The 22,804-nt window shown below is 37.9% G+C and overlaps 2 protein-coding genes across 3 annotated transcripts in view; both read right to left on the reverse strand.

Annotated features, from left to right (window-relative positions):
• LOC128870430 (putative nuclease HARBI1) overlaps positions 1-11,859 on the reverse strand; it is a 56,868-nt gene extending 45,009 nt beyond the window's left edge. The window contains exon 1 of the mRNA XM_054113051.1: positions 11,770-11,859. The gene's annotated coding sequence lies outside the window, so the exon portion shown is untranslated. The remainder of the gene's footprint in view (positions 1-11,769) is intronic.
• Positions 1,473-22,804, reverse strand: part of LOC128870429 (uncharacterized) — a 205,982-nt gene continuing 184,650 nt past the window's right edge. For both annotated transcript variants that reach the window (XM_054113050.1, XM_054113049.1), the window contains 2 exons: positions 16,579-16,941; positions 1,473-16,523 (listed from right to left, as the gene is read on the reverse strand). In XM_054113050.1, the coding sequence (XP_053969025.1) occupies positions 12,894-16,523; positions 16,579-16,941 (3,993 nt within the window). In that variant the 3' untranslated portion in view covers positions 1,473-12,893. The remainder of the gene's footprint in view (positions 16,524-16,578; positions 16,942-22,804) is intronic.

The raw sequence follows: 22,804 nt of genomic DNA on the forward strand, positions 1-22,804 counted from the left end.
TGAACATTGGTGCAAATTGCATGGTCTTTCGGTGAATCCTATAAAAAATACCTTGGTACGTTTCACTAGAAAACGCAATGCGGAAGGCTTGTTACCACCTACCTTGAGATGAGGGGTAGTCCCAGATTGTAAGTTGACCTGGAAGACGCACGTCGAGAAGAAGGTCTCTCGAACACTTAAAATCTTCGGGCAGTGTAAAAGAACCTTTGGTAAGGTATGGGGTCTAAGACCGACGATAGTACACTGGTTGTACATCGCCTTGAAGGTTACCATGGTTAACCCCAGAGTAAAACCCCTAACCAGACTACAGAGAAGTGTGTGCTTTGGAACGACATCTGGTGAAGTCCATAATTCCAACCTGAACTTACAACCTCCGGATCTTCAAATCCGGAAGGAAGCAATGAAGGCAACCTACAGACTGAAGTCACACGGAGTCTGGGGAAACGAAGAAAATATTGGCCACTGCCAGATTTGCCACCAGTTGTTGGAGCATTGCACGCTGTTCTCGATACCAGCGGACCATCGGATGCCTTACGTTAGGTTCGGTAGGAACGATGATAGCGGATCTGGATGGTAGTTAGATGAATACGCTGAGTATTCCTACGCTGCAGGACAGATGGCTTCGGTTTTATTAACGGTCTATGCCATCTTAAATGTAGCATACTGAGTAATTGAGAAAAAGAGGCGGGGTAGTAGTATAGGAATTTGTAGAGGCAGTCAAGCTGCACCGAGAGCCCTTGCTAACCACACGCTGGGTTCTGAACCCTTCCTAAGGATCAATTCTGGATCGGTTCAATTATGGATTGACGACTACATGCGGTCTGTCCATAGAAGGCGTTGGTCTCAGTTGAGCTCCTGCAGAGTAGCTAAGTGCTTTGTGAAAGAACCAAACAGCAAATTAGCGACCTTTCTCCTAAAACTAAGCAGAAAGGACCTGAGAGTAATGGAGGTGTAATCACAGCACACAACGCCTGTGGTGAGCATATGACTACCATGGGAATCATTGACGACCCAATATGCCTGCCTTGTCGTGAAAATGAGGACACTGCACAACACTTTCTATGTAGCTGTCCGGCGTTCCCTAGAATTAGACTTAGACTGTTATGGTGCGATGTTTTGAGCATGGAAAAAGTTCATACGCTTCCTTTTCAGGATCCTTAAGATTCATCATTGAGTCCAGTTCCTGACTGAGTGCTTGGACTTGCCCACCCCCCCACAAATCTAGTCTTATCCATTCGGCATTGTACTGATGCAATGTATACATACGATATACATACAATATTGGTGCGATAATTTTACATTGTCTACATACGTTCAATGTATACATACATTTGTGCAAAATGTCAACAAGGCTGCAAAACATTACTTTACAAAGTATCAGTATTTTACTGATGTAATATGATGCAGTATTTTATTGATGCCACTTTTACATGATGTACCTACTTATTGGAAAACATCCTTAATTTTCGTCGCCAGTTTTGTGTTTACATTTTTGTTATTAGAATAGTGAAATAGGCCCTTATTATGAGCAACATTCGATCTTCGACTGTAGTCGAAAGTGCTGATCGAACGAATTTTCATTTGGTATTATGGTGCTCATTCGTTGAAGAATAGGACTATTGTGAATTTCGATCGCTCGACGCATTTACAATAGATAATTTTTTCTCAGCTGATACAGCAAATCAAAATAAAAGAAAAACCGATTGTGTTGAAATTCATTTTTAAAAGTTAAGAAAAGTATTTTGTGTGAAAATGAGTACAACGGAGTTGTGGTTCGACGATTCATCTGACGATGAAAGATTAGTGGAACTAGCTAGAAGTAGAAAACAGTTGAGGGGCGCATCCTACCCCCTAGAAATGGCTTCCACTGAGTAAGTTTAGAATTTTCAAAATGTGTTGACGTACTTAATATTACAGAAATTTCCTTACAGATTTTTAAAGAACTTTAGATTATCTAAAGAGGCGTTTATGAACCTACTGTCCAGTACAGAAAACCAGTTGCAGCAATGCACCCGATCCAAGAGCTCTTCACTATTCTCCAAAAAAAGCAACACAAATTATTAATGTGTGTGTGCAGCTTTGCACAACATTTGCTTGTTTCATAATGTTCAATTTCCGGATGAAGAGTTATTCGATGAGACCCTCAACGATGATGTTGAAGATATTGAAGTGGAGTCAAATAACGGAGAAGCAGAAAACATAAGAAATGAAATTCTTAGAATATTATAGAAAAATCTAAAAAGTATTAAATAAAAACCTTTACGCCACAGTTTCTGTTTTATTTTTCTTATAAATTTTCTTTATTCAATTTTTCGTCATTCGAAAAAAATATGTATTTCAGTTCCTCTACGTATTTCAGCCCATACCTGCCAAGGGAAAATAAAAATGTATTTCCATAAAAATCACAAAAAAAAAAACATTTTTAACCTTAATTCATTGTGCTACCGTTTTAACTGGTGGTCCCAAGCAATTCAGCTCCGTTGTAAATTCCTCCCATTTTTTTGCTGCAAATCCCTTTTGCGAATTGTGGATTCTCTTCCATTAATGCAACCAGCCTTTCTAGTTGCTGTTTGGTACTCACGACTTTCGACCTGCATAAAATTAACAAAATTAGTATATATTTATTATTTGGTTACTACAAAACAATAAATAACCGCAAACAACTTACATTTTAACAAGTTTTCCCACAATACACTACACAATCGAAAACAAAATTGCATTCGACTCTAAATTCGGTATACAACGAAAATTTCGACAGAGTTGCACCCCTCATAATACCAAATTGACATTCGATTTTCGATCTTCGACAACCAACGAATATCGAAGATCGAATCCAACTCATAATAGGGGCCATAGTTAAAATATTTAGCAAAATATTTTCCTGAAAATATAAATACAGTATCAAAGTGGTGTAATACGGCAATTTAGTGCATTAGTGAAGAAATAATTAGCGGTACAAAATACCACATTTTACGAAATGATTTCTTGTTATTAACTTTTGAACGGTTTAAAAGAATTACACTTCTTTTTTGGAATATTGATACTGGGTCCTAAACGCGTCGATTGGCACCGAATTGGTAAAATTTTTGACATATTTTGGAACTTCAGTATATTGGCTGTATACTAGATAATTACTGTTGATTTTCATAGCTTACAAATTTGGATATATGATTCCCACAAACATACATTACGATTTTTTTAAATTATCAAACAAAATTCCTAGAAAGAGCGGCAAAAAACTATTAACACTCGATAATTGAACGAGAATTCGATATTCACAAACAACCGATAGTGGATAGTTGCTTGGCAGGCGTTTATTTATCGATAATTGACAGTCGTAATAGGGTTGATGCTAATGCTCTTATCCTCTTTGGCGAGATTCTCTTGTTCTCTCTTTCTCTCTCTCTCTTGTTCTCTGCTAGAAAGCATGTGCGTGAGCGTATAATTGTCTTGCGTTGTGTATGGTTGTTTCCATTGCTTTCGCCTACTCTTCTTCTTCCCAAACAAGAAATTCCTTTTCCTTTTGTGTGTTCATGGATGCATTCTTACGACACGACGAATTCGGAAGGCGCAATCTTTTTCTCTATCATTCTTGATTATAATTATAATTGTTCTACTGCGCTCGAGTTCCCTTTTTAATTTCCTTTAAATCTACACGACCTCCGAAGAAATCTGAGTGGGTCTTGTGGAGCCAAGGTGGTCGCTTCTTAGCAAATCAGTGCCAAAAACCTCAAGCCTGATTCGAGCGAAGGCCGGCAAACGCACAGAAAGTGGTTTACCGTCTCATCGTACCTTCACCCACAGAAAGTGGCCCGTTATCAGACTAACCAGCTGCCTGTAGCCCCTTCTGCTTAATCACAGGAGGATCTGCGACAGTCGATCGGACATGACAGGAAACATCAGTTTTGCCCATCTGCAGCCTCTCTCAGCCTGACAAGCTCGCTTGTGGGTTGAAGTAACCCATTTGCTAACCGTAGCTTCGAGACCACAGAAGTAGGCCTCAGACCCCATCCTAGCTAAAGTGTTAGAGATCTCGTAACCCGCGATACCTATGTCTCCAGGGATCATGTTAGCATCAGGATATTATGTCTTCCGACATAGTTCAGCCTAGATTTACAGACTCAACTACCTTTGAAGTGGTTGGAGGGCAGCATAAGGCCTTGTGCGCAGCTTTGTTGTCACTGCAGACACATTTAAATCTGCCTCTCCATCTGTTTTCCACAACAAAGATCATTTCTTCTTGAATAGCATACACCTCCGCTCGAAACACAGATTCCTATATTCCAAAAGCAAAGTTTAGTTTTGTCCGGCTGGATTCCACGTAGACACCAGAATCAGAACCGTACTCAGTCCTGGAGCCATCCATGGAAATGCGAAAACAGTATTTGCCGGGCACATTTTCAGAGTTTGACCACAATCGAACCTCTGGCAGCACCAGACTGTATCTCTTTTCAAGTATGACTCTTGATGGCATGGAGAGAGAGAGTCTACTCATCCAAACCACTGATGCATAGGTGATAATAGGTTTTATCAGAGAAAGACCCAAAGGCTGCCAGTGCTTTGGATGCCTTTGTTTCAACGTGTGACTTCCAAAGGAGTTTACTATAGAGAGTTACTCCAAAAAATTTGAATTCTTTGGATAGGTAGATTGTGACTCCTATTAGCTTAGGCAGAACGAGTCCTTCGAGCTTCTCGTTCTGGTAAAAAGGTCAATACCAGTCTTGGAGGGGTTTGCCGATAGCCCATTCGCACAGCACGAAATGTCAACCATATCCAGAGTTTTCTGCACTTTTCTACAGAAGTTCTGAAGCAAATGACCTGTTAACAAACAGGCAACAGGCTAGCATCAATTAAGGTACTGAGATAGGATCGATCACCATGCAGCAGAGCAATAGTGACAGAACACCGCAGCCTCTGTTAACACCGGATGACACCAACAGATATTCCTCTGCTCGCACTGTGACGATTCCTTGGGCTAGCATCGAACGAATCCAATTCACTAGCACCTGGTCTACGTCATGCCTACTAGTAGAGCTGCACATACTGTCAAAAGTGGCATTATCGGAAACGTTACTGGAGTGTACAAGTTTTCCCGCCAAATTGAAGGCAAATCGATTTTCACTGGACTTGTGATTCTTACATTTGATTTATATCGTCTCCCAGAATCTGTCGACGTCGCGTGGTACAAGGTTAAGGTTTAACATTATATAGCTGAGCTGCAATGCACAAACTGCCAACGACTAAGGCATACTCAAAAACGACGCCAGGCTAATCCTGCTTGTATGGTGGGAGCACCATATAACCCCGAAAAGTGCCCTAGAGCCCTCTGTACCAATTGGACTAATGAACACCCATCGTTTGACTATAACTACTGTTCAAGCTAAGGAAGTATTAAAGATTTTAACGCACGAGAAATGTAAATGAGTTGCGTCACTGGCGGAAAAACAGCATTCACTAGTAATTGCACTATACTGCTTCTACATATATAAATATTTGTGTACTCGGTGGAAACTAAAATAACAATTTCACAATATTTACAAGATGCAGTTACTACTATAGCTGTAACTGGTCCCATGAAGGTGGAAGAGGTCCTCAGAAGATAATTTGGTCTCCTTCACATTTCTTGGTGTTCAGCATCCCCATATTCCGAATTTGATTCCATTATTAAATTTTGCTTTTTTCTGGTTATTATTCAACGTTTGTTAATTTTGTTATGGTTTCTTTCGAAGGCTATACTTTTGAATAAATTGCCAGAATTTCACATCGAATGTGATTCTTAAAAAATCGTTGTGAATACAATTCGAAGAATAGTTAAAGTGTTGACAAATGATAAAACTTAGAACAATTAAATTTGATCTAATTTTTTGTCATGCATGGACTTTGAAGTCTAATCTGAATAGTACAGTAACTTTCGCATGGAGCATATAACTATTTTAATAAAAACTACTGTAGAACTCTACAATTCGAAATTAACACACGCGTAGATATTTTATAAAGTCATAATTACAATACGAACTACTATCTTAAATTTATATTAACATAATTTTAGTAAGCAATTTACATAGTTTTTATGGTTTTCTTCTGCGTCTTAGCTTTTTTATCGCATTGATGGCGTATTTACTTCGGCTTATATATTTATTGCCATGCAAGTATTGTGACCTTACATATTTTATCATCACTAATTTTTGCATTAAATTAAATTTGTAGTACGTTGCTTAACTACTCAGTATTTGACGTACTTTTACTTCTTTGGGTAGTTTTTTATTTATACATACATACACACTTCTAATTTTTTATATATGAGTTTTTCCCCAGTGTTAGGTTTGTATTACTTTTTATTCGTTTGTACGCAACCTCCGTTTAATTTTCAGCTATTTCGTATTTTTAAACGTTTAATTGCCGGCCTTAAGATTTTTCCACATTTACTTGTTTTATTATTTTAATATGTATTATTGGAAATTTTTAAGTTGCGTATAGAATTTTCAATTTATACAGCACACTGACTGATATAGTATACTGTCGACCAACCCAATTATCTCATCTTTTGTGTTTATATAAATTATTTTTGCTATGTTTTACTTTTATTTTAAGTTCCTAAATAATTTGCAATAATTTATATTAACATAAGAAAGATTTTTAGAAAAAAATAATAAAGTAAATCACACGATTGATTTTTGCTTGCTGCTTTCATTGACATCATTTAAAATCATGATTTTTATATATTAGCTTTTGAAGCTATTAATGTATAAAATATGTTTACACATAAAAATATATTTAGTTGTTTAATTTCTTAAAATTAGTTTAAAAGTTTATATTTTGTCTTGTCTTTCACTTGAGTTAAATTTTCTCTTTTTTGCTTGAAATTTGTAGTTAAAATTTTACTCTCTGTTTTCATATTTTCAATTTAGACAATAAGAGACCTAATTTAACAAATGAATTTCACAAGTAGTTAAATTAAATATAAAACGTGCCTCTTTATTTTACAAAACACTTTTGTGATTATTGGACAAGGATATTGGTTGATAGACATATGAATATATGTATGTATAATATGTATAAATAAAATGTTTAAGTTCAACCTCGTATCAATATGAATACACACTCATACATATATACATATATTGTATAAATAGTGGACCACTATGCCCAAAGAATCTTATAGTTATATGAACTTTTTTTGTTTTTAATAACTAAGAAAGATATATATGAAAGTGTAATCTGAAACTGCTATGAACCCTCCTTTTTATTGAGTGCCACTAACTATTTAAACAACAATTACTTAAAAGTTTCCATTCACACGGCAATTGGCATTTCCCGAAAAAATTGTTTTGAAGAGCGTTTTACACTATAATAAACACAGCAAAAACGCGGTAGTAGAAAATTAGCATACATGCCTTTATAAATTCGTAGATTATAATGCTAGAAGTAATTCATGTAAATATTTTAAAAAAAATATCGCTCTTAAAACTGTAAGTCTTACATTTGATCTAATTTATTTTTAAAGAAATGTCACAACCTTTATAACCCATTTTCCTGAAAGAGAGTGGTTACGGATGGAAAATATTCACATTCCCTTAATAGTTCGGAATGAAAGTGTGATTAGTTTTGGTACGAACCTATCATTGAAAGACTTTGCTATCTCTAAAGTATATAACTTCCATTGATTCATTATTTGGTAGTGACTACAGCAAATATATATGTATATGGATTCATCCTCATATGTAATTTGCTTTTTACCTATCCACTTTGCACGGGCATAGTCGTAGTAAAAAAAATATAGTAAATTTGCGTGCAAAGGCCTAAAATCGTACGATCTTTTAATACGTAACGTATGATCAACATTAGATTTACTATACTCTCACATACAATGACATGTAAAAACGTTTATAAATAATTGTCACTGTATTTATATTTATAGTCGAACATTGAAAATTTGCAAAATTATTTTACATAAGATTCTGTTAACTATGATAAATTCCGTTTGCTCGACACATACCATTCGTCGTATTCACCCTGTTGTTTATTACTTTTTATAACCAATTTGACACTAAATAATTTATTAGAGTTTGGTAGCGACTGTGTGCAGCAGTTAGTACTATCGAAAAATGTACAGGGTGGGCCATATAGCGTTTGTTTTTTGAACCACCTATTTTTTTGAGAATGGTAGCATAAATGACATGTCAAATGTGTTCATAATTTACTTAAAGGTTTGACATTTACGAAATGGGACGCTATACGCTTGAACAAAATTGGGAAATATTGAAAACCTATTTCCAAAGTGGTGAGTCTTCTTCTTCTTCCGCGGTTACAGTATATGGCGAGCATTACCGTGACGTGCTCAACGAGTTTTTGTTTCCGAAAATTCAAGAGGATGACATGGACGACATTTGTTTTAAACAGGGCGGTGCACTGCCAAAGTTACACTCGAACTTTTGGCTACGGTTTTTGAAAACCGAATAATCAGCCGATTTGAGGGGAGCCGTTAAGGACAAATGCTATGCGAATCATCCAGAGACGATTGATGCTTTAAAACACGAAATCGAAGTTGCCATTCATGAAATTGGAGCCCAAACAATCGAAAATGTGCTTAAAAATTGGGTTGATCGAATGGCCTACTGTAAAGCCAATCGTGGCAGTCATTTGAACGATATTATTTTTCATTCATAAATGACAATGTCCAATCTTCAAAATAAAAAAGAAGTTTGAAAAAATATTGATTAGTTTTTTTTTATAGCCGATTCAAAAAGCAAATTTTACATGGCCCACCCTATATAATATTTTTGGTGTATCAGGAAATTTAAATAAGTAAATTGAGCGCTTTGAATTTAAATTTACTAAATTTTAATTTGTGAGAAATGCCGAATAAAGTTGTACTTCAGGTTACGTTGAAGTAAAACAGCAAAAAGCCAGCCCAGTCTGTACGCCATATACGATCTCAATGAAATTAGTTGCTAATATGAGAAACGAGAATACCTACCTCAATGAAATATGTAGATGTGAAAGCTGAAACTAAGCCAAACAGGCAAACTACACGCACAACAGTGAAAAGACGCTAAGGAGAACATAATTTAGAAAATGTATTAATTCTGACTCGTAACATGGTCAAACAAATTATAAATGAAAAAATTAAAATATGTGGCTGATTTTGGCTGTGGTGAAATACAAAAATATGCCTTATAAAGTTTTCTTTCCTCCAAAACAATGCAAACGTATTACATATCCCGACAACTCGAAAATATTTCCAACTTTCCAGTGAAAATGTTGTGCATTTCGATTGAGAACAGAACAAGAAAAATTCAACACTTCCACAAATTATATACCATATGTAATATATATATACATATATGAAATGAGATAGTACGATTTACTTCCATATTTTTCTAACAATTAGAGTTTTCAGACAACTATTTTCACGAACTTTAGTACAAAACTCAGGTAAAAATCACTTCCAAAAATTTAGAGAGTTTACGGAAAATTTTTCATTAAGAACTGCCTTAGAAACTTTTGTTATGGATGTGCCGAAAAGCTGGTATATAATAATCTAAAAAGCATAACATTAGTTTTTTATTGAAGTTTGAAATACTAAATATGAGACCATTCTAATTTTTTCCATGAAACGTAAAATGCAAAATAATTACGTTTCATAGCAAAAATTAAAATGGTCTCATAAATTATTTTTTATACTGATGCACTTTAACTATTGGCTAAATTTTTGGTATCATTCTAATTTAATTATTGCTTCATATCAAAAACATCATCCCTTTGTGAGATTAGTATTTCAACAAACGCTTTTATAAGTATTTTATATAGTTACTATACCATTTTATAATAAGAATGTCCCTATATGAATTTTGGCAAATCTAAGTGCTTCGATACAGCAGCTGATTTTTTTTTGCGATTTGGTGATCTGAATGCCAATGTGCCCTGCTTCTCGTTGTTGCTTTATTTGTTTCATTACACTCCCATTGAAATTTTGACATTCGAGCCAAAGTACATCAACAAAGTGGTGGCGTAGAGAAGCTGTCTTGACTTTTCTTTATAATTTAACCTTTCATTATAATTTAAGCTTTCAAGCAACAACAAAATACACTTCATTATTGTTTTCTAACCACCAAAATGTAAAAGCAAAATTAATGTAAGCGTTGTTGTAGCTTTAGCGAAGTTTCGTTCCATAAATTCAGAAAACAATGACAATAGGCGACAGATTATTGCAAGTTCATTAAATTATGGCAAAGATTTGTCTTCATTGAATTTCGCATACGTAGTTTGGAAAATTTTCAAGTAAACTATGTTGGTGGCCATTGGTTCAAATAAAAAAAATATATATTGTATATTTAAAATCATGAACTTTTAATCTGATCGCACTCGCAGCATTTTACAACAAATGGTAGCGTGCAGCAGTGTCATTAGAGCAGAGCTGGTCATTTCAGAGACACGCGTAAGTATATAAAAATAAATTTTTATTTAATTTAAATCAAAAGATTACTACATTTGAATAACACTTTTTAGTTTAGTTCTAATTAAAATGTTAATTAAAAATCTAACATGAAATTTACGTCAAATAAAGTATCACATTAAAAGATAAATTCTTCAATATAATATCCTTCACATTATTTACATAAAAAGAAAATCTCCGTTTCCTTATAATTTTCAATTTGAAGTCGTTGGCAACAATGTTTACATCAGACGCACGAACGAGTTGCTTTCTTCATTCGCTCATCGTTAAGTTAAATTAAAATAAATGATTGTGTGAGTATTGCTAGCAATCAATGCATTTGAGCGAAGTAGAACCAATGATGATAGATTACAAGGTTTGGCTAACCGAAGCGAAATTGTGAGTAACTGCCGGCTGCCACGGCATAGGGGATTCGGCAGGCGAGCTCTGCAGGCTCATTTCACACGTCTTTTTTCATAGATTCCCGGTCATTTTCCCGAATCGAATTTCCCGAATGCCGCTGGCCCGAATGTCTAAAATTCCGAATAACCAAAATCCCGAATGCCATTTTCCCGAATGCCAGTTTCACGAATGGCTATGTCCCCGAAAAATAAATTTTTTTTTTATTAGTAATAAAGGATTTACTGCAATAAATTTTTGTAAAAGTGAACATATACATATTTGCGGTGTACATTCTCCATTTCGAAGTTTCACGCAATCCCAATAAGCTTTTCCTTAACTTCTTTTTGATCGCTGATATAGATGACCGTCCAATATTAATTTCGTCCCTAATATTTCTCGTGCTGGTTCCATTGTGATACGAATATATGTAGAATTAAAATATAAAAATGTTCAAACACTAAAAATTTTATACAAAAATGTCGAGAACAAACAGAAGTTAAAAAGTAGAATGACAGTTGCATTCGTTTCTATGGTAACATTATTCTTCTGTTGGAACCATTTATGCGTCAATTATTTAAAAATATTCGGTAAATTAGTTATTCGGGAAATTGGTTTTCGGGAAAATGGATTCGGGAAACTGGCATTCGGGAAAATGGCATTCGGGATTTTGGTTATTCGGAATTTTAGACATTCGGGCCAGCGGCATTCGGGAAATTCGATTCGGGAAAATGACCGGATACCTTTTTCATATATCCCCAACACAATCTTAATTTTGTCGAAGACCAATGTGACGCCACTCTCTCTCTGGTGGGCGGAATTTTTTTTCTATTATTCCCGTGTAGGGAAATTAAAAAAATCCAATCGCCATTAACAGATATATCTCTGAAGGATGATAGAATAAAAGGTTTGGTGCACGCTTATTTTACACTTACTCTTACGCTATTCCAACCAGTCCTTGTTCAAACGGTAACGGAGTAACATGAGCAATGTCAGTGTGTGTGTACCAGCACAGAATCCGATTTTTCTGATCTCGGCCGCAAACAATCCTCTGCCATAATTCCTGTTTCGTCAGCAAGTCAGCTGGTTTCTTCAAATTCACTGCGAGCCGGGTAACGGTTTGATGTTAAACACACCTTTGCCATCTGTACATTCTGGATAGCTGTATTATGCCTATTCGAACTCTCATACATTCATACATATACAATTAAGTCATTTTCAATGTCGAACTATTGTTATGTGTTTGGTTTTGTTGTGGTTAGGCTCACAAGATACCAAGGGTATTGTATGTGTATATTTATATTTTACTAAAATAGTATTCGAGATTAGAAACCGTGAAAGTGTTGTTGATTTCTACACATGTAAATAATTTTCGCTTACAACACCAATATCATCGTGAATTATACATACTTATGTAAATGCTATGCTTGAGGGATGTGGATAAAGATCTTTTGTGACAATAACCATTAAGTGTATTCTACCAATAACATATCAGATGTACAAATAAAATTAAGGATTTTACAAGTCATGCTAATTGTTATACTTTATTATTGCATTGGGGTAGTTTAAAAGTAAAATATGTGAGCATCACGAGCTGTTTCACGTTCTATTTAACACTATTTCTTCAAATGTACCTTACAGGGTCTTTACTTGGGAAAGAAAAACAAAATATGTTAAAAAAAACAAAAAAAAAAAAAAAAAAAAAAAAAGCACTACGACTTTTGAGCTCCACAAATACGTATGTACTTTAAAATGTGCATACACACACAAAGGCAAATTTCGCTAAATTTAAATGAGCTTTTCCATAACACCATAACTAGTTTTTGGTTGCCTTAATTTGGCTTAGCTTCGCTTAAGCATATGTGTTTCTGGTATATATATACATATATTTATATAGGTATACATATGCTTGAGTGGGTTTTAAAACTGTCGATTTTGATAGTTGAATACTGACCGCTAAGCAACCTCAGTGTTCAACAGTGCTGCTTTGCAAATAATTGGATTTAGGCATGGCCAAATTTAATAACGCTTATATGCAATTAAAACTCAGTTTTCACGATCAAAATCCACCATAGCCACTTATATCGGACGGTTTGAGTCGATCAAACATTGACAGAGCATGTGCGTGAGAATGCGGATGTGTGGCATGCGGGTGTCCCGGGTGATGAGAGTGGTATACGGCTGCCGCAGCTGCTGCGGCGGCAGCTGCTGCTGCAGCAGCTGATACTGCACCAGGAGGTGGTGCCGGTGCATTCGTTTCCGCCGACTGGCTATGATGAGCATGCATTGCTGTTGGGTAGTTACTTTGGGCTGCTACTACTGCAGCTGCGGTTACTGGACTACCATATCCGTATGGATAGTTGGGACTTGGTAAGTGAAGAGAAGTGCCTTGTGCTGCACCGGTAACGGTGGGATTGCAATATGGATTACCATAGTTACTGGCGGAACTGTGTTGCCCCGCTGTACCATAAGCTGTATGATGATGATGGTGTACTGGATGATGTGGCGTTAAATGATGGTGATGGTGTGTTGGTGCTGGCGCATACATGGAGTTAACGCCAGCCATATGTGGTGGAAGGTGTGCATGCGGGTCCATATACATTTGAGGATGGGCAACATGATGTGCAGCAACTGCAGCAGCAGTACTTGTCGCCGTGGGCGAATTTGCTGCGGCTGCAGCCAAAGCAGCCGCTGCCATGAAATTTGAATGATACACATTACTTGCTGCTGCTGCAGACGATGGTGTCGACAATGAAGCATAATTACTGTTGCTTCTACAACCATTACTTGGCGTAACAGACGAAGCTGCTAAATTACTAACTGAAAAATTGTTGTTGCCTATATTGTGTAAATTCGACGTTGATGGAGTGCTATAAAGACTGGTGGGCACTGTAGAGACAGCACTACTAGTTGGAGGTGTACATGCATTTGGCGCATCTTCGGCCATATTGTTATCCGCTGGGCTATTGGTGTGACTGGCTGAGTTCGTCAGTGGTGTTGAGGGCAATACACCATCTGTCATTAGCGATGCTCCCACCGAAGTTCCATAAGACTGATGAGTTGTCAGTTGTTGTTGATGGTGGTGATGACGTGGCGACATCATAACTGGCGAGGAGGCGGCTGACGAATTAAGTCTATGGATACTGTAACTGCCTGGTGAGTTAGCATTAAATAGTCCATTAGCTTGATGCGGTGTATTGCTGCCACTGCTATTATTGCCAGTCAATGTATCACTTGTTTCAGATATTGTAGAAATCCCATTCACTGTGGGCGTGCAGTAATGCTCAGAATGTATATCAATCGCTGAACTACTTACACTAATGAGTTGCTGGTGTTGCTGTTGCATATGTTGCTGCAAATTCTGTAAACGACTCTCAACGGCCGCACTGACAGAATTACTTGCTACCGCACTTGATATGGATACTGAATCATTCTCTGGTATTGTGGGAATTTGGTCGACTAGTGACTCGAGCCCAGACAGACTTTTGCTACTCACATCGGAAGCCAATCGCACATGATGGGAAACGAGATGGTTATGCTGATGTTCGGATATATGTTGCTGTTGTTGATTTTGATGATGCATGTGTTGACTTGAATTTTGTTGTTGCTGCTGCTGATGTGTATGAGGCGATGAAATACCATAATTGCTACCCACGAGATCATCATAATGTTGTTGGCGCTGCCATTGGGCCTGAATTGCGGTAGTCGTTGGTTCATGGATCGGATGTACTGTGGGTTGCAATTGCTGCAAATGATGTAACTGTTGATGTTCGTTAAAGTTTACCGCTTGTTGTTGTTCTTGCTGTTGCTGCTGCTGCTGTTGGATCTGTTCCTGATGGAGGTGTGCATACTGTGCAGGCAAAGTGATACCCGTGTGTGCTGTAAGCCATTGCTGGTAGTGATCGGTCGATTGGTTTTCAGCTGACGACTCGTTCACTGGACTTGCGAAACGCGTGTTTTGTTGCAATTGCTGATGCTGATGCTGGATTCGAGAGTGTTGTTGTATTTCAGGTCTTCGTTGGTTTTGCAATTCTGACTCATTTTCACTACTTAAAGCAGCATTAGTAGTAGGAGGCTCAAAATCTACAGCGCATATATTTGGCGAACTGGGTGAAGGGGATTCGCCCAAATGCGATTCATGTGAAGCAGAAATAGATACGGGTACTGATGAGTTAATTGGTACTTTATTTGCAAGGTCACTCACTGATGTTGTGAGCGATATAGATACCGATGCACTGTCATGGTGTTCCGAGCTAATCGAATTAACACCCTGTGAAATACTTTTATGGGTGTAATAGCTATTTACATTATTGCTGCCACTGCCGCCACTGGGATTATCGATATGTGCGTTGACTAAATTCTTAGGACTATTCATAATCCCGCCCCCATTATCGAGAAGTTTATCGCATTGTTGTTGATGTGTGGGTGGTGTAGACTGCGTAGAAGTGGGTGGAGTTATACCGGCATATGAGCAATTCAATGCTGGCGATCTCATCGGTGAACTAGATGAGAACATTTGCTGCGTCTGTTGCTGTGACAAATCTTTACTTCCATAAGTGTGAGACTGCTGTTGAATTTGCTGTTGTTGCAAACGCTGCGTAGAATTATTATCCATGCCCGTGAGCGCCTGAATCGACATTGCATGTGGTTTCACTTGAAGAAGAGCATTTGGCACTTGTTGGGTTTCGGTAGTTGGCTTTATTTTTTTCGGTCGTCCTCGCTTCTTCTTTGGTGTTTCAGCACGACCTCCGCCGATACCGCTTCCCAAGAGTGAATCGTTGACACATGTACTAGTGGAACTACCTCCCATCATTGACAAGTTTAATATATTGCCAAAGTCGTTACTGCCTGCCATTTGTCCTATCAATTGCATCCGACTGCGTGTGGCAGAGTTCATTATATCCTGGTCTTTAACCTTCTTTGGGCGCCCACGCTTTTTTTTCTCGGGCGGCGGTTGCCCGTGATATGTAGTCATCGCGTAATTTTTATGATTGGATTGTTGCATTATATTACTTGCAACTGTTTCTGGTGACAGTCCTGGACCCGACACATGACCAGGAACGCTGTGACCATGTGGACCATCATTGGACCTATACATGTAAGCAGATTCAGCGGACGCTCCTTGAAATCTAGGGAATTTCTCTTGCTCTTGATGCATAGAGCAGTTAACATCTGGGACGATGGCTCCTTCTCTGATCACAGTTATGTGGCTAGCAACACAACCGCTACCCCCCCCGCCGCAGTTACCGCAAATAGCAGTATCACTGCAAACGCCAAGTGTTGAACCACTTATGCCATTACAATCATTACTGACTCCACCGCTCTCATGCAGCTGAGTGGAAATGCTTACGGTTTCACCGTCTTCCATTGATCGCAGTTGCAAGTTGTTATACTCAATGCTAATACTATCCGTTGTTGCAGGTATCCCCATAGAACTTGTAGACCCACATAATAGTCCTGCTGAAGAATTAGCAACACCAGAAACTGATACGAGATTCTTCTGATTCTCCTGTTCGCAAACTTGTTTAATTTTCTGTTCAGTAAAAATGCACTCGGATTCATCCATATGTGGGATTAAACCATTTAAATAGTCTCGAAATTTCTTCAGTGCGGCATAAAAAGGAACCTTATCGGCAGCTCGTGGCAACTGTGCACACCTTGCAGATGATGATGGCATAACCCAAACGTACTAAAACAAACAAAATTATGTCCATACTAAAATAATAAGATATCTGGTTACCTACCGTATCGGTACCCTCAACACACTCGGGTTGTCGCCCAAAATTGAAATCCTTTTTACCAGAGAAAACTTCAAAAATTAGTTTGCCGTTAAAAACGGCGATTTTTGGGCGAAAACGCTGCAGTTTCTCGAGTAAAATGCGACTACCTTCTTTGATTTCTTTGCGTGTCAAATCTGCGGAGCCCTTAGTCGCACGCTGCACCATATTCGTGAAGCCAATGCCATATTTCAATAGCTCGTAATCTTGTTCGGCGCTCATTTGTTCTTGAGTGAGTCCAGATAGGTAAAGGCATTTCCAAAAATGATTGCCAGGTCCTGCATAATGACGACCCTTATATGCAGCAAACAAACCAGGATTAATGCCAATCTGAAAACGACAACAACTCTTAAGTTAACCCGGCAATTTTGCGCATTTAAATCACAAAATATGTTGCATTTAAAAGTAAAATTAATTAAATTAATTTACCTATATATAACCTACACTTAGAATTTAATAAAATAAGCAAAATGGGTCGCGCTAAGTATTGTACGGAGGAAGAAGCCAGATTAATGAAAAATTTAAGAAAATAAGGCAACACGATAGATCAAATAGCAGAATTAATAAAATGTTCAAAGAAAAAATTTTTAATGGTATTTATAACATAAAAAAAGCTGAAACTCAAGAAAGAAAATTTAAACTTCTGAGACTCATGAAATTCATACGTTATAGCAAAATTACAACTTTTTGTTATCAAACGGGCTAAAATTTAACTAAATTTGGAAGTTGTAAGTCGGACAGTCCGAAGCAAGTTGGTGGAAGCCAGACTAATAGCAAGAAAACCCAGAAGCGTACCGTTGTTGAGTTTACAAAACAAAACAAAAATTCTTCAATTTGCAAGAAAGCACCTTTTCCGTTCAAACTGGAAAAATGTGCTATGGACGGATTAAACGTAAATAAGTATGTCTAGATCTGATGGAACACAATATGTTTGACGACCAACAATTATACCATTTACGAAAATTAGAAAAGAAGTGGTTTAAAAAAAAAGTGAATGTTTTATAATGGTCGTCGCAACCTCATGACTTAAACCCAATTGAACATCTTTGAGCACAACTATTACAACATCTATTCTGCCAACAAGTTTAGTAAATTCAATACATCGTAGATGGGATGAAGTCATATTCAAGTACGGAATACTAAATTTAATCTCCAAATGTACGTAATATTTTAAACACTAATTTTTAGTAGGAAAACTTTTTTTTCTATTATTCTTTTAGGGAATCTTTCTCAAACTCGATGAAATTTAGTATGTTGTACCGGGCAAGCTGTAGAATTTCGCCAGCCGCGACATACATTTAATGTTCATAAATTTTCGTTTCTTTTCAAGAATTGAGTGCAAACTTGAAATAATTTATGTTGTGGAGAGTTCGAATGCCCCTATCACAATCTCAAATAGCCCACTTAAGCATGCTATCTGTTAGGAGATACGAAGCAATTCCAATGCCTAAATACAACCCTGTTTTAGCGCCCTCTACAGTATCTTATACATATTATACATAATTTAAGTATCTACCTATTGTAACTATGAACTAAAAATCCGAACGCTTTTTCTGAATAAAGACATTGAGCTGAACGGACAATATCTCACATCAACAGGTTATGGGCCCAGAGGTCCGAAGCGTATTTATTTAATTCAAAATATTTGCTTTCTGTAATTCCGAAATATATTGAGCGCTGCAAGTCGGCCAACTATAGTATAATTACGAAGAGTAATTATGGTCGAACGATCTGTAAAGATTGAGCCGCTATGTGCCGATAACTATGATACGTGGAAGCTGCACATGCGGGCAATATTGATAAAAGCGGATTTGTGGAGCTACGCGGATGGAACGAAACCATGTCCACACGGGGATGCTGCTGCCAAGTGGAAACTCAACGATCAGAAAGCATGCGCCGATATAATTTTGTCAACAAGTCCCTCAGAATTGGGACTTATATCTGATTGCGAAACTTCTCACGAAATGTGGATGAAGCTACAGTCCACCTTCCAGTCAAAAGGGCCTGCGCGAAAAGCCACCCTACTAAAACGAATAGCGCTTGCACGTTTAAAAGAAGGCGACAATGTGCGTGAACACTTGAACGAGTTTTTCCACGCGATTAGCAAACTAAAGGAAATAAACGTGACAGTAGGCGACCATTTACTGGCAATCTTGCTTATTTATAGTTTGCCTGAATCATTTGAGACGTTTCGTTGTGCTCTGGAGACCCGGGATGAGCTACCATCGCCTGAGGTCCTGCGGGTAAAAATCCTTGAAGAAGATCAGTCCAGAAAAGCTAAAGAAGCTGCTGCAGAGCAAAACGGGTTACTTGCAAATTCTAAAGTAAAGCATTTTAAGAAGTTTGTTAGCAACCCTTCCGGTAATGTGAAGCGAAAAGCAAAAGGCGAATCCAGAACGTGCTATAGTTGCGGCGGAAATGGACATATTGCACGAAATTGTCGAGCAAAACAGAACACAAAAAGTTCATACCCAACTGCACGCCGTATTGCAAATGGAGAAACTGAAAATTCTTTTCTATTTGAATCTGCCTGGTTGTCAGCTAATTCGTGCAGTTATTGGTGTCTGGATAGCGGTTGCTCATCCCATATGAGCTCTTACAAAAACTCTTTCGATAACTTCAAGGAAATGAGCAGAACGTTGAGCCTTGCAAACAACGACACAGCAGAAATCAAAGGCGTCGGAAATATCAAAGTAGATGTCGACAAAAAGGACGTTACGGAGCGAATAAACCTTGAACAGGTGATGTATGTACCAGACTTAAGAACGAATTTGTTGTCCGTATCAAAAATTGCAGATAAAGGCTACGAGGTACGTTTTCGTCGAGACGAGGCAGAAGTCATCAAAAGTGGAAAAACAATACTCTTAGCGAAAAGAATTGGTGGTTTGTACTACGTAAACACTACACAAACTGTTGCTGCTGTAGCTGAAAATAAACACACAAAATTATACAAATGGCATATTAGCATGGGTCATCTCAACGAGAGAGACTTAAAGCGTTTGCCGAATATGGTACATGGCATTGAAGTCAACGCAAAGGAACCAATGCCTCCGTGTGAAATTTGCTTAAGTGAGAAGCAAACACAAAAGAGCTTCGCTAAACATAAACAAGGGGAACGACGTACGACAGATTTGATTGAAATCGTACATACAGACGTTTGCGGGCGGATGAGAACTGCTTCTCACTCCGGGGCCAAATACTTCGTAACATTCACAGATGACTACTCCAAATACAGTGAAGTCTATTTTATCAAGCACAAATCTGAAGTGCTTGAAATATTTAAGAAATTTAAAAATTCAGCTGAGACACTCACTGGCAAAAGAGTGAGAGCATTGCAATCCGACAACGGCAGGGAGTATATAAATCACGATTTCCAGAAGTATTTAGATGACTGCGGTATTAAAAGGCGATTAACAGCCCCATATACGCCGCAGCAGAATGGCGTTTCTGAGCGCAAAAACCGCACGTTATTAGAAATGGCCAGGTGTATGTTAAGACAAGCTAATTTGCCGTTGACATTCTGGGCAGAGGCGGTAAATACAGCCAATTATATAAGGAATAGATGTCCAACAAAATCTCTAAGCGATGAAGTACCACTTAAGGTTTGGACGGGCAAAACACCTACCGTTGCACATATGAAGCCTTTTGGTGTCAAAGCGTTTGTTTTAATAAAGGGAAAAGCAACTGGCAAATTCGATTCTCGCTCAGAAGCATGTATCTTTGTTGGATATTCTAACGAAGCCAAGGCTTATCGATTATGGTTGCCGAAGAACCGAAAAATAGTCATTAGTCGCGACATAAAATTTTGCACAGAAATGTTTTACAATAACGTCGATGAACCACTTAAACAACAAATAATTGATATTATTGTGCAACCAAACGACGATTTAAATATGCCCGAAGAGGATACGAGTAAAACAGAAAACGTGAACGTGAAAAACGAACAACGTAGTAGAGGTAGGCCACGATTGGACAGAAAAGGGTTGCCAGGACGTCCAAAGAAAATATACAAAAATATAATAGAAGAAACTGCTGACACTAACGATTCTGATAACAGCACAGATTTTGAAGACTGTGAATTTGCAAATTTGGCTATTAGCAATGACCCAACAACAATAAAAGAAGCTATAAGTGGCGACGAAGCAGCAACTTGGTTGCGCGCAATCGAAGATGAGTATCTTGCGCAACTATCGAATAACACTTGGGACATTGTTGAGAGTCCTCTTGATAGAAAAATTATTGGAAGTCGTTTTGTTTTTCGCACAAAGGAAGGAAATACAAAGAAAGCACGTCTTGTGGCGAAAGGCTGCTTCCAACGTCCAGGGGAGGATTTTACCATTACGTACTCCCCAGTCACACGTCTTGCATCGGTTAGACTAATGGTTGCACTGTCAGCAGAAATGGGGTTAGTGATACACCAGATGGATGTGATTACAGCGTATTTGAATGGTGATCTTGATGAAGATGTCTATATGGAGGTTCCTGAATATCTAGATGTGATGCTAAAGAAGGTAATATTGAGGGAGTCTGAATCAACACTGGGTCCGAAAGCAAAACATATCCAGAGCACGGCCCAGACATGGCAAAAGTTACTTAAAAGCTGTAATAAACCGGTATGTAGACTTAGAAAATCGTTATATGGCCTACGCCAGTCTGGTTACCAATGGTATCAGAAGCTTACGACTAAACTGCTAAAAATTGGTTTAATACCATCGAAACGTGATCCATGCTTATTTTTTATGAGAAAAAATGAGAAGATAATGCTAATTACGATTTACGTTGATGATCTGTTAATGGCATCAAATGATGAGCAGTTGTTGAAGCAAGTGAAGCGGTCCTTAGCTGAGAATTTCGAAAGGAAAGACATTGGTCCTATTAAAACTTGTTTAGGAATAGAATTCCATCAGGATTTAAAAACAAATAGCGTATTTCTAGGGCAACGTAAATATGCCGAGGAGATTTTGGTACGATTCGGTATGGAGCAGTGCAAGCCCATACAAACTCCAATGGAACTAAATTGCAGGTTGGAAAAACCAGCTAGCGCAAACGAAAGCGAAATGAAAGTCTATCCATATCAAAACTTATTAGGCGCTCTGATGTATTTATCTGTTACAACGCGTCCTGACATTGCATTTGCGGTGAGTTTTTTTAAGCCAGTTTAATTCTAATTACAGCCTACAGCACTGGAAAGCTGCTAAACGGGTGCTAAGATATGTGAAAGGCACCATCAACTACGAGACAACTAAAGGCACCATTCTATACGAGAAAAGTGATTCCGAGCTATATGGTGTTGCTGATGCTGATTGGGGAGCTAATTTAGCTGATAGGCGTTCTTATTCAGGTTTTGCTTTCATTCTCGCGGGCGGATCTATATCATGGGAGGCGCGAAAGCAACGTATAGTGTCACTTTCTACCACGGAATCGGAATACATGGCTTTATGTGAAACAACCAAAGAGGCACTTTATTTGCGCGAAATTTTAAATGAAATTGGATGGCAGCAAAACTGTATCACAATATACAATGACAGCCAAAGTGCGCAAAATTTAGTGAAAAGCTCGGCATATCATTCGCGCACGAAACACATAGATGTTCGTCATCATTTCATTCGCGAAAAATATCAAAATGGCGACATCGATCTACAATATATTCAAACAGAGGAAATGCCAGCCGACGTGCTAACTAAGGGGTTATCTTCGCAGAAACATTACAGATGCATCTTGGACTTGGGCATGAAAGAGGCTGACGGCAAAAATTGAAATTCTTCGAGGGGAGGTGTTAGGAAATACGAAGCAATTCCAATGCCTAAATACAACCCTGTTTTAGCGCCCTCTACAGTATCTTATACATATTATACATAATTTAAGTATCTACCTATTGTAACTATGAACTAAAAATCCGAACGCTTTTTCTGAATAAAGACATTGAGCTGAACGGACAATATCTCACATCAACACTATCAAAACAGAGCAATATGAAAAAGTCTTTAAAACCCTTGAATATAGGTTTCTAACTGGAGGAGACTATAACGCCAAACACACCCATTGGGGATCCCGTCTCATTACCTCAAAAGGTCGCCAACTACTGGCAGTCATCATGAAATTGAATCTCACCACAGCCTTCTCAGACTCCCCAACGTATTTGCCCACTGACGCAAATAAAATACCAGATCTATTCGACTTTTGCGAAAGGTGT

This window comes from Anastrepha ludens, chromosome X (genome assembly GCF_028408465.1).
Source record: "Anastrepha ludens isolate Willacy chromosome X, idAnaLude1.1, whole genome shotgun sequence".
Lineage (NCBI taxonomy): Eukaryota > Metazoa > Arthropoda > Insecta > Diptera > Tephritidae > Anastrepha > Anastrepha ludens.